The following is a 12,563-nucleotide window of genomic DNA, read 5'->3' on the forward strand; positions in this document are numbered from 1 at the left end:
ATGATTTGTGTTTCGCCCCTCAATGATTTTCGACTAGCTCCGCCACTACCTATCATACCCTAAAACTATAACCTCATTTAATTGGACAACCTTCTAACTCTGATCCACCCAATAAGTAAGAAACCAGCAAATGGGCATGTCAACCCCGAGAACCCTAAACCTCATAATTAAAAACAACAACATATAGGATAACCAATAACACAAAGCCCTCAAAGAGAAAGTTGCAGCAAAACGGTATATAAAACATCATAACCATAGCAAGTAAGAACCACAAGCAAGGCATCCAAACACACATCAGCATACGAGCACATCAGCAGTATGTAAAGTAGAGCAAGCAGAGGCAATGTATCTTTTTTCTCGAATACGCACAAGCATGCATATCATCGCATTAAAGAAGAAGCGGCAAAGAAGCCGGATACAAGGCCTTTCAGCCATTACAACGCTAATCACGAGAATTAGCCTCCACATCCACCATGCACACCCACCCTGGCTACTATGATACATGTTTCCCTAGTTCAACCTCATGCCAATGACAAAAGCCAAGCCACAGAACAACCAAGCCACGTCATAACCAACGCCGAGACCTCTACAACAAGACCAAAACCCAAGGCCAACCCAAACCAACGTACCGCCACCCATTTGCGCCAAGAGGAAGTCGGCAAGTGAACGGCAGGGCCCGAGCGGACCTAGGGAAGGTACCATCGTGAGAGCACCGAAGATGGCGTACATTGCGCCCAGGAGGCCCATGCCCAGAGTGGCAGCCGACTGACTCAAGCCACACCAACAAGACTCCTCAAGCAACAAGGCGGCGCCTTCAAGAAGGTAACGACGCCTTGACGCCACCACTGCCGTCCGGTCCGGAGGCCAAACCAAGACAAGGGTTTCCCCCAAGCTCGAGGAAGGGAGTCCGATCGGGTCCAACACAACGCCTCCAGGGAGGAAACGACGCCCGCGAGCGTCACCGTTGTGAGCCTCGTCTCGAAGCAGGGATTTCTCCCAACCCAGATCAGAGAACCCAACGCCCACCGAAGCCACAAGAGCAGACCAACCACCGCATCTGGAAGAGTCACATTTCGCATCACAGTAGCCTCCGCCACTAGTCCTACCAGATCCGGCCAAAGTCGCCGCTACCAGCACACCACCTCGAGCGATGCTGCTGTGCCGCCTCCCTCGATCTGTGGCACACCGCCACCATCACGGACTCGTGGATGCCAGCCGGAGCAGCCATGCCCCAGCCAGCCCGCCTTGGAAGCCGCCGCCGCCGCCAGATCTGGGTCGGTCGGACCACAGAAACGGGGCCATCCCGTAGCACCGACACCCACAGAGGCAATATGTAAAATAGAGCAAGCGGAGGATCAGATATAGAAAAGGCTAGACAGAACAACCAACAACAAAGCATATAGTATAAAGTTTTTTTATGGTAATACATGTCTCATTCATATTATAAAAATTAAAGTACAAGTTACGTAAGGACTGACATGACAAAACTGAAAAGATAGCAGAACATCTCTGAGCTTGACACCAACGTCCGTCACCTGCCTCCGGCACCACCACAGCAACCATCGAAGTAAAGAATGACGGATCACCTTCTCCCTCGAGCTCAACGCGACTCCATCGCTGATATGCAACTTTGCGAAAGAGGTTGGAGCAGACATGACTGTAAATAAATATAATAAGCACATGCATTTTAGCCCCGGACAAAAAAAGGACGCATACCCAACTCTCAAAACAAGCCATCAAACAAAAGCCCACCACGGGAGCTCTTCTCAGCATGAGACAAATACTGTACAAGCACGAATCTCAATGCATTAATTAAACGGCTATGCTTGAGACTAAATTAAATCTCAGCTAGCTGAATAATAGCAATCCCGATTTAAAAAATATTACAACCTCCGTCCCTAAATAGATGACATATAAATTCAATAAAAAATTCAATGCTTGCTTAGTTTGACGAAGTATATATACAAAAAATATTAAGATAAAAAGTATAATCAGTATCAATATATCAACCATTAGATTTATTTTCATAATCTATTTGTCCAATATTGTAGTTGTTGATATTTCCTTCTAGATATTTGGTCAAACTCAGAAAGAATTGACTTTCTGATTGGATTTATACGCCATGTATTTTGGGACAGAGGGAGTAAAAGTGTATATAATTTTTTTACTGATGTATATAGAAAATGTTCCTAATTATACAGAAAATGTGCAATGTATATGCAAACAAATTGACATAAAAGTGTTTAAAACAGTATTAATCATTTATTTAAAATATGTTAAACTTGTATATAAAAAAAATGTTTCGGATGCATATAAAAAATACAATGTGTACGCAAGAAAGTAAACATAAAAAATATATGTTTTAGAAGACGTTAATCATGTATTTTGAAAAAGTTAAATGTGTGTATAAACAATGTTCTTTATGTATACAGAGAATGTAGAATGTGTATGAAAAGGTTGACATCAAAAATATATGTCTGGAAAAAAAGGTAATGTATTGCAAAAAAAAAAAAATCGAATGTGTACACAAAAAATGTCCTTCGTGTATTAGTTAATAGTTTCAAAAACTAGCTAGACTCGGCCGTCCAGATACCCATATGCACGAGTAAACTTCCTTGTCTCGTTCCACTCGTCGCCTAGCACATCCCAGAGTATGCCGTCTCCGTTGTGCGTCCGCCGGCGTGCTCCATTTCAGCTCGTCCGTAGTAACGTGATTCCCACTCAGCTCAAATGGATCCACATTGAACGCTTCACCAGCCAAACCATTCGTCGTATATACTCCGGCGGTACAAGACGGTCATCAGTGCCTCACTCCACCCTGCTCCTGCCCGTGCCCATCGATGGCTCCGCCGTTCCCACCCCTCCTCCTCGCTCTCCTCGCGGCAGCGGCAGCGGCCGTCTCGCTCGCGACAGCGGCGGCGGTGTTCCCCGAGGAGGCGCTGCCGACCAGCTCGGGCTACCTCTCCGTCGACCCGTCCGCCAACGCCTCCCTCTTCTACGCCTTCTACGAGGCCAGCGCCCCGCTCGCCGCCACGCCGGCCGACACGCCGCTGCTCCTCTGGCTGCAGGGCGGGCCCGGCTGCTCGGGCCTCATCGGCGACCTCTTCGAGCTCGGCCCCTACCTCGCCAACGCGCCCGACGGCAGCTCGCTCACCCGCAACCCCTTCGCCTGGAACCGCCGCTTCGGGCTGCTCTTCCTCGACAGCCCGCTCGGCACCGGCTTCAGCGCCGCGCCCTCGCCCGCCCTCATCCCCAGGGACCAGCCCGCCGTCGCCGTCCACATCCTCGCCGCGCTCCAGTCGTTTTTCGACGCCAACACGCCCGCGTTCCGCAAGCGGCCCTTCTTCCTCTCGGGCGAGAGCTACGCCGGCAAGTACGTCCCGGCCGCCGGGGCGCACATATTCGCCGCCAACCCGACGCTGCCGGCGTGGCGGAGGATCAACCTCCGCGGCGTGGCCATCGGGAACGGGCTCACGCACCCGGTCGCGCAGGTGGCCACGCACGCCGACTCGGCCTACTTCATGGGCCTCGTCAACGCGCGGCAGCGGCGGGAGATGGAGGCGATGCAGGCGGAGGCGGTGGCGCTCACGGAGGCCGCGCGGTGGCGGGAGGCGGGTGACGCGCGGGCCCGCGTGCTCGACCGGCTGCAGAACGTCACGGGCCTCGCCACGCTCTACGACTTCGCCAAGCAGCGGCCGTACGCGTCGGCTGGCGTCGAGAAGTTCCTCAACAGGGCGGAGGTCAAGGCAGCGCTGGGCGCGCTCCCGGACGTGACGTGGGAGGGGTGCAGCGACGCGGTGGGGGAGGCGATGCAGGATGACGTGATGAAGAGCGTGCTGCCGGAGGTGGAGGCGCTTCTCCGGCAGACGCGCGTGCTGCTGTACCAGGGCATCCGCGACCTCCGGGACGGCGTCGTGTCGCAGGAGGCGTGGATCAAGGAGCTGCGCTGGGGCGGCCTGCGCGCGTTCCAGGACGCCGAGCGCGCCGTGTGGCGGACCGGCGAAGGGGAGGAGCAGGAGCTCGCCGGGTACGTGCAGCGGTCGGGGGCGCTGACGCAGGTGGTGGTGTACGGCGCCGGGCACCTCGTGCCAGTGGACAACGGGCGCGCGGCGCAGGAGATGATTGAGGGATGGGTCACGCAGACGGGTGTCTTCGGAAGCGGCATGAGGTAGCGCGACATGTTGCCGGCCGAGGGCTTGATGGAGGTGGTCTTTTGCCGTGACGGAAACTGTTAGTAGTACTGATTTTTATTCAGTATAAAAATGGTTACATCTAGGTGTTACCCTTCTCTCGCTCCCTTTGACACCCTCCATGCAGCACGGACATCAGAGCATCTCCAACAGCCACGGTAAAAAGCGCGCGTGGTAAACCGAGTCTTTTGGGTGCGGGACGTTTCGGCGCGCTCCAGCGGTAGCGGGAAAATCGCTCGCGCGGGAACGGTTTGCGCGCGTGGGGGAAAAGGCGGCAGGTCGCGCGTTTTTTTTTGCCGCACCGCTTCCGGCGCGCCTATAAAATGCGGCGCGCGCCACACGCATATTGCACACGGTTCTCTTCCTCTTCCGTTGCCACACGCCCCTCCACCGCTTCCTCGGTTGCTTCCGCTGCCACCCGCGCCACCGCTCCAGCGCCCCGCCACCATGCCGCCGCGCCGCCGAGGAGTGTCGGGCTACCGCGGCGTTCGCCAGCGCCCCAACGGTGGGTTCTACTCGGAGATACGATCCGGCCAACTCCGGCTCGGCCTCGGCACCTTCGAGGCGGCGCACGAGGCCGCCCGCGTGTACGACACGACGGCGTGGCGCCTAGGCAGGCCGCGCCAGCAGATGAACTTTCACGATGTCCACACGCTGCAGCAGGCGCTGGACGTCGCCCCGCCGCCTCGTCTTCGCACGGCACAAGACCGTGCGGAGCACGCTGAGTGGCAGAACCGCCTCCTCGTCGCCCATGAGGACGAGCGTTCTCCTCGTCGCCCATGAGGACGAGCGGGTCATGGCGGAGTGGCGCCAACAACACCCGGAGGACGTATCCTACGAGCAAGCCTACTGGGCAAGGCGCCGCAAGGAGGAGACGCAAAGGCGCCGCGCTGAGCGGTTGGACAGGCGTCGGCGGAAGGCCCTGGCACTATCCCAGTGCGATGTAGTTGAGAATGGTGGTGAGACGATCTTTACATCTGATGATGATCGTTGGGAAGACATGTGGCTCGATACCTTGGATCAGACCAGCGAGGATGGCGACGATGACGATGACGATGACGACTGGGAGTAGGCTGTAGCTGCACAAGTAGTTTTTATCTATGTCCTTGCATTATTTAAATAATTTTTATCTATCTATGCTATGGAACTATGTAAAATATCTATGTATCGTTTTTTCTATTTATGAATTTTATTTAAAAAATGTACGCATTGTTTAGCGCGCGCTGCATTTTAGTGCGGCCGCTGGAGCTACGCGCGCGCGTTTAATTTTGACGCGTCTGCTGGAGCCACCGCTGCCGGCCGCGCCAAACCAGGCGAACGGCGCGCGACGCGTTGCGCGGCTGTTGGAGATGCTCTCAGAAGGACCGTGTTAAACCAATCCATCGCAAGGGCTCACACAAATTATGAGTAAGTCAAACGAATTATTGTAAGGAACGTCATGACAGCATAACAACCATTAGAAGAAGAGGATATAAGCGGAAAGCATGAGGCAGATTGAACGCGCAAGAACTATTTTGGAAGTGCTGTACATAAAAAATTGCATATCTTACAAACTTTTTTTTGAGAGATTCGAGCGCAGGTCTGATCTTACTGTTAGTGCGTTTCTTTTTAACCCGGGTTAGTAACTAAGTATCTGACTGGATCACTGAAAGTTGTTAATTTCGTTTTGCGCCCAGAATCTTTGTGTGACAGCTGCGTACCGACCAGTTAGGGAGCTCCTGAAGAAAGAAACGATGAAAGAGATTGTAAAGGTTACTTATCATACTACAGTATTTGAGATTACCATGGTTTTAATTATTATGAGGTGTTTGGCTATCACTAAAAACTATGGTTTTAATACTTCAGTATTTGCGAAACCATGGTATTTTCTCTGTTTTTAAAAAAGAACCATGGACCTCTTTTTAAAAAACTGAGCTGGCGAAAGAAACGCCTCGTCGTCATCTTCCGCCTTGCTCCAAGCCGTTGTCACCTCCTCCTTCATCCTCATGTTGCTTCTGCTTGACGACCTTGTTCTGTTGAATCTCGTCCGTGAACTCCTTCGCTCAACCTTTGCCTCTGATGTGCTGTCATGGTGAACTGTCCGATAGCTGATCGCCAGTATGTCATGCACCTCTTCATGCCGGCATTGATCCCTGCCTCCCGTTGTTTCCCCCTCCAGCCCCGTTACACTAGCCGTGCGGAACGGAGCGAGCAAGTCCTATTGGACTGCTGGTGGAGTTTGCTACCCAGGCATGCGGCTGCAAAGCTGAGCTGCTTTTTTTTTCCAACCGGGCTCACACCCCTTTCCATTAATTTTGCAATCAACGGAAATACATCAGCCTTTGTCAATCATGTTCACAAGATAAGCACCGAGCTAGCTAACGAAAACTACCCAGCAAAAGGAGACTGAAAGGGGCACGAGCGAGTTGGCGCATCGACAGGAAACCCACTGCATGACAGCCCTAGAACGGACTATCTGTTGTGGGGCGAAAACCTGACGACACTTCAACCACTACTCGGACCAAAAGCACCTGTCTAGACCATAGGACTCTAGAGAGGATGAATCAGTATCATCAAAAGAACAACTCCAGCGGGCATCAGACCCCAGTGGATATAGGCCAATCTAAAGATAACAGGATTAAGACAGCTCCCCAATCTGAATACCATCCCCACCTCCCAAGAGCAGCCTGCCGCGAGCATATGATCTGTCCGCCAGGGCAGCCGCCACATTAGCCAGCCTCTTCACCCCCACTTGGAATCTCGTCTGGTCTTCCTCCTTAAGCAGCCCTGCCCAGTATAACATAAAAGAACAGGCAATGAAGATAGCCTCCAAAGGAGTACGAGCATTATACTTGTCAAAAGTAGTTTTGCTGCGGAGGCACCAAATCGCCCAACACACGGCTGCAATAATCATCATATAAAATTTCTTCCCCCTTGAGAAAAACTTATACAGCCAAGCAAAGCACTGCCAAATAGACCTGGGGGCACAAGAGACCCCCGCAGTCAGCCCCAGCACGCCCCAGACCGTACGGGCGAGTGAACAAGTGAAGAATAGATGATTAGAAGTTTCCACCTCCGTGCAAAACGAGCACATAGGATTTCCCGGCCAATTCCTATGTCGCATGTTATCGCGTGTAAGCACAACATTTTGGAATAGCTGCCACAGGAAAAAATTTATTTTCAAGGGAATTGCAGCTTTCCACACCTTTTTATAGTTAGGTCCAGATAAGTTTCTCTCCAGCCACTCATATACAAATTTAGTGGTGAATTTCCCCCCACTATTCAAGGACCAGGAGACAATATCAGAATTCTCATTCAAAGACTTTTTTTTAGCCTCGCACACCACCCAGTCCCATTGCTCCTCCAATGCACCAAACAACCTGCGTCTAAAAACTAGATCGTAGTTGTTGGCTACAAAAGAAGTAATGGTGCAATCTTGATTTTGACAAATGTCATATAAGACAGGGAAACACTCTCGTAATGGGCAGTTATCTATCCATGGGTCGTGCCAAACCCTAGCCAAATCTCCTTTGTTAATGATGATTTTCCTCCCAGCCATATAAGTATCTTTGACCTTCATAATGGATTTCCAGGAAGGGGAATCAGAAAAGCGGCTACGGATATTCGCAACGGTTTTGTTCCTGAAATATTTCGCTCGGATAATGCGTTGCCATAGCCCATCGCAAGTTTCCAACTTCCACCACCATTTCACAAGGAGGCTAATGTTCTGCTTGTGGAGATCTTTTATTCCCAAGCCACCAATTCTCTTTGATCGGCAGATCCTATCCCATCTAACCATGTGATAAGCACGCTTCTTATTCTTCCTCCTCCAAAAGAAGCGTCTGCGATGCTTATTAATTTTTTCAATGAAGGTTTTGTTAAAGAGAAACATGGACATCGGGTACGAAGGAATACCATCCAAGCTAGAATCTAGCAAAGTGAGTCTAGCACCCGAGGAGGCTGCGTATGCCACCCATGCATCCAGTTTTTTGACCATTTTAGCATCCAAGAAATCTAGTTCGATGTTCTTAAGAGTGGAATAGGTTACTGGCACTCCCAAGTACCTCATGGGTAAGGTGCCCACATGGCAACCAAATATCTCTGCATAAATCCTGTCAGTTTCGTTATCCCCTCCCACCACAAACACTTCACTCTTATCATAATTGATTTTCAAACCAGACATGAGCTCAAAGAGATAAAGCAACAATTTAGCATTAGCAGCCCTGTCCGTGCCATGTTCAAAGCACAGGACGGTGTCATCAGCATATTGGAGGATGCCCACCCCTCCCTCGATTAGGTCCGAGGCCAATCCTTTGATAAGACAGTTTTTTTGGGCAGCAATAACCATTTTGGTTAAACATTCTGCTGCAAGGTTGAATAAAAATGGAGAGCGAGGGTCACCTTGCCGCACCCCTTTAGCACTCTGGATATAAGGCCCAGTCTCATCATTGATTTTAACACTCATCGTGCCATTCCTAAGGATTTGCGACACCCACCCACACAATTTTGAATTGAACCCACGTTTAGCATGACAATCTAGTAAGAAGTCTCAATTCACTTTGTCGTAGGCTTTTTCAAAGTCGATCTTAAAGATCACACCCACCTCCTTTTTTATATGAGTATAGTGCAACACCTCATGTAAGGATAATATACCATCCACTATATGTCGTCCTTTAATAAAAGCATTCTGCTGAATGCTGAAAAGCTTGTTAGCAAATTTCGCGGCCCTGAGATCCATGACTTTCGTGATCAATTTATATGGGCACCGTAGCAAACAAATAGGCCTATACTGCTGGATTTTTCTTGCATCAACTGTTTTAGGCAACAGTGTAATAATCCCGTAGTTTAGTCGTTGAACATCTAATTTTCCCTCATAGAACCACTCAAAAAGGTTGAACAGTTCTGTTTTCACAACCTCCCAGCAATGCTGGTAAAATTCCACCGGTATATTATCCGGTCCCGGGGCTCGATTTGGTTTTATCGCAAACAGTGCTTCTTTAACCTCCTCAAGTGAAAAGGGACGAGTCAGGTACTCATTATCCTCGGGCATGATATTTTCATCCCGAGACCAAAGCGAGGCATCGATCTTACAAGTATTCCCAGGGGCCGGACCAAATAAGTCTCTGTAATACGCCGTAGCATGAGATAACAAATTCTTGGTCCCCTCAACGATAACTGGGCCACACTCCAGTGAGATCATAGTGTGCTTTCTACATCGCCCATTAGCCACTTTATGAAAAAAATCTGTATTATTATCCCCCTTCAGGAGCCATATCCCATTAGAAACTTGGTGCCAATGGGTCTCTTCTTCAATGTACATGGTATTAAGCTCAGCTAGGATGTTCAATTTTCTCGTATACGCCTCCCCACAGAGATCATATTCCTCCTCCAGCTTTTCTAGCTCTTGTAATTCAAGTCTAATAAGATCTTTTCTGATCTTGTTATGACCAAATATATTAGATCCCCAACCCTTGAAGAACTTCTTAATTCTCTTCAACTTGATATTAAGAATATCGATGGGATCACTAGTATAGACAGGCTGGGACCAGATTTCTGTCACCAGAGGAAGAAAGTCTGGGTTATTTAGCCATGCATTATCGAACTTAAAGCATCTACTCCCAGGGGCTCTAGATGAAGCCACACCCCCCTCTAACAGCAAAGGGTTATGATCAGAAATTTCCTTGACCAACTTACGAACAGAGACACGGGGATAAAGGTCCTCCCAGTCTGACGACATTAAGACCCTATCCAATTTCTCTAAGGTAGGGTTCTCTTGTTTATTTGACCAAGTATAGCAGCCGCCTGACATATCAATTTCTCTTAGCCCCAGCAGGTGTATAACCGAATTAAACACATCAGAGAAATGAGACAGGGGGTTTTCTTGTTTTTTTCCCCACTATGACGAAGAATATTAAAATCTCCCCCCACTATATAGGGGATAACAGTTTTATGACACATAGACGACATTTCTGCAATGAATTCAGGTTTGTTTTCATCCCGTGCAGCCCCATACACCACCAGCAAGGCCCACTTATAGTTCTTACTCTTATCGAGGAGGTCAATTTGCAGAATAAATTTCCCATGCTTCACCTCTAGGATATCAAATTTATTTCTATTAATGCCACAAAGGATGCCTCCAGATTTCCCCCTAGAAGGATTCCACTCCCAATAAAACTTCTGAAGTGGATCCAATTTTCTAAAAAAGGAAGGAGTATAGTTACTTTTCATAGTTTCTTGCAACCCAAGGAAATCCACCTCATGAGCATGTATCATATCAGTGAGGCAGGTAGACATGCCCTTCTTACCTGCCCCCCTACAATTCCAAAAGATTCTGATCATTTGTATCGATCAGGTTTATCTCTCACCCTGGTAGGTCTGCCGGGATTCATAGCAGCCATACCCTCTCCCTCTTTTTTTGACTTCTAGTCATGGGTATAACAGGGTCTCTATGGGGTGAGACGACCACTGTTTGCTTTCTCTGATACTTCCTCTTTTTTTTCTTTAGATTGGACAAGAATAAAATTCTCCTCCTCGTCTCTGTCTGATTCCCCCCAAGTTAAGGACAAGGGGACACTGTTTCCCAGCCCATCATTAATAACTATATTAGGAGAGGCTCGTTCATTTTTCTTATCAAGAAGTAAATTCCTAGATATCTCTAGTTCACGGATAATATTAACAGTGTCAAAGTTATCATCAGGAATTTGCACTCCCATGAGGGATGCACGCACAACAATCTCAGCATCAGACAAGATAGAAAACTGGTTTTTAGTGTTGAGCATGTTTTTACCTTCAAAGTCCTGCTTCTTCATTCTGTTAGCAGCTCTATCCTCCACTTTTTCCAGCTTCTCGAGTTGTCTGCGTGAAGTTAGGTCTTCAGGCATCCCCACCTCACGCATGGGAGACCCCGATGGTGACTCTACAGTGTAAGCACTATAATTTTCCCCTCCCTCAGTTGAGCCTTCTTCAAGGGGAACAATATGAGGCAGTGAGGGCCAGATTACATAATTTGACAGAGGAGGAAACACAGCCTCATGAGAGTTATCATAATGTTGCAGAAACAGAGGGGAAGGGAGGATAGGGGTCTGGATGATTTCCCAAGCACCTTTTTTAGGAGATATACCCCCATCCTCATAGCCCATCTCCTCCTCAATGTTTTCCTGTGACATGTTCTCAATAGGAGAATCATAGCAAGATGTTTTTTCCTTGTCATGCTCCCTGGCCATGGACTCAATGAGTAGCTCAGTATGATTCCCCTCATCACTCTCCTCCTCCTCTTCATTTTCAGTAACTACCGTCAGTCTCTGTGAAGTTTTGTCATAGCTCTGTGACGAATGATTTCCCACCATCGATGCATCAGTTTCCCCCTGCTCCGCAGAGGAAGCAGGGTATGAGTCCACCCTAGCTTTTTTAGGGAAAGAAGGGGATGCACTGCTATCAACAGCAATGGAGGATTGTTCTTTATCCCCTCCAACAGATACCACTTTCTCAACTTCGTAGAAAAAATCATAGAACTGTTCTCCTAACATACCTTCAGCAGAGGGGGGAATTTTTTTAACCTCTCGGCACCCCAACAATATCCTGGCATACTCAGGCTTATGTAAAGTTGCCTCATCGACTTCCAGAGTTATATCAACCAGCCCCCCAGCATATGCAGCATGCTCAGAGCATCTTTTTTCCAATGGGATATTTCTCACATAAACCCAAGCTTTTTCCATAGATCCTTTAGCCCCCACAGATGCAGACCAAGGGGTAATACAAACAATGACAGAGCCATCTTTCAGAGGAAGGCGTTTGCCATAGCAACATGCTCTTTCCACCTCACTGGCATTAGGAAACCGCATGACAAATTGAGCAGGACTGATGGAACGAGCAGTACACCGCCATTTTTTCTTGCTAGGTTTGCGTGCAAAGATGCAGTTAAATTCATGTTCGATCTCCTTCACAGTAGCCACCCCCTCTATGACAGTAATAACTACATTGTTCGTTTTTTCAGAGCTTTGCTTGGATGCCCACATATCGGGAATATAGAAAAAACCCTGGCCAGGAGATTGAAACCCACACAGTAAAGGAACACACTCCCATGGTCTCAAGGTTTGACAAAGTTGAGCCATATGACCAAGCTTGCCACATTTTTCACAGCGAATAGTAGGGCAACGAGGAGCAAAATGACCTGGATAGTTGCAGTTGAGGCAGCGTTCCTTAGATCCCTTGGAGATCGGAGTCGTGGTTGGAGTAGCAGCAGGGGGGCGCAGCCTTGGTTCCCCCTCCCATCGCCCGCGCCGCAGCCTCCCACTTGTCGCCAGCTCCTCCTCCAGCGGATCCAGCCCCTCCTTCAGCGGATCTCGAGCTCTCCGGTGCGGCCGTCGATGGATCTGGCCGCTGCCACACCATATG

The 12,563-nt window shown here is 49.1% G+C and overlaps 1 protein-coding gene across 1 annotated transcript; it reads left to right on the plus strand.

Moving 5' to 3' along the window:
* The first annotated feature begins 2,780 nt into the window (after positions 1-2,780).
* LOC119348821 (serine carboxypeptidase-like 50) lies at positions 2,781-4,209 on the plus strand. Its single transcript, XM_037616811.1, has one exon. It carries the CDS (start codon positions 2,841-2,843, stop codon positions 4,170-4,172), a length of 1,332 nt encoding a protein of 443 aa, XP_037472708.1. The 5' UTR covers positions 2,781-2,840; the 3' UTR covers positions 4,173-4,209.
* The last annotated feature ends 8,354 nt before the right edge of the window (positions 4,210-12,563 follow it).

Source organism: Triticum dicoccoides, chromosome 1A, assembly GCF_002162155.2.
Source record: "Triticum dicoccoides isolate Atlit2015 ecotype Zavitan chromosome 1A, WEW_v2.0, whole genome shotgun sequence".
NCBI classification, from domain to species: domain Eukaryota; kingdom Viridiplantae; phylum Streptophyta; class Magnoliopsida; order Poales; family Poaceae; genus Triticum; species Triticum dicoccoides.

Excerpts from the sequence above, each read along its gene's own strand:
- LOC119348821 (XM_037616811.1), top strand. The coding sequence starts at position 2,841 with ATGGCTCCGCCGTTCCCACCCCTCCTCCTCGCTCTCCTCGCGGCAGCG.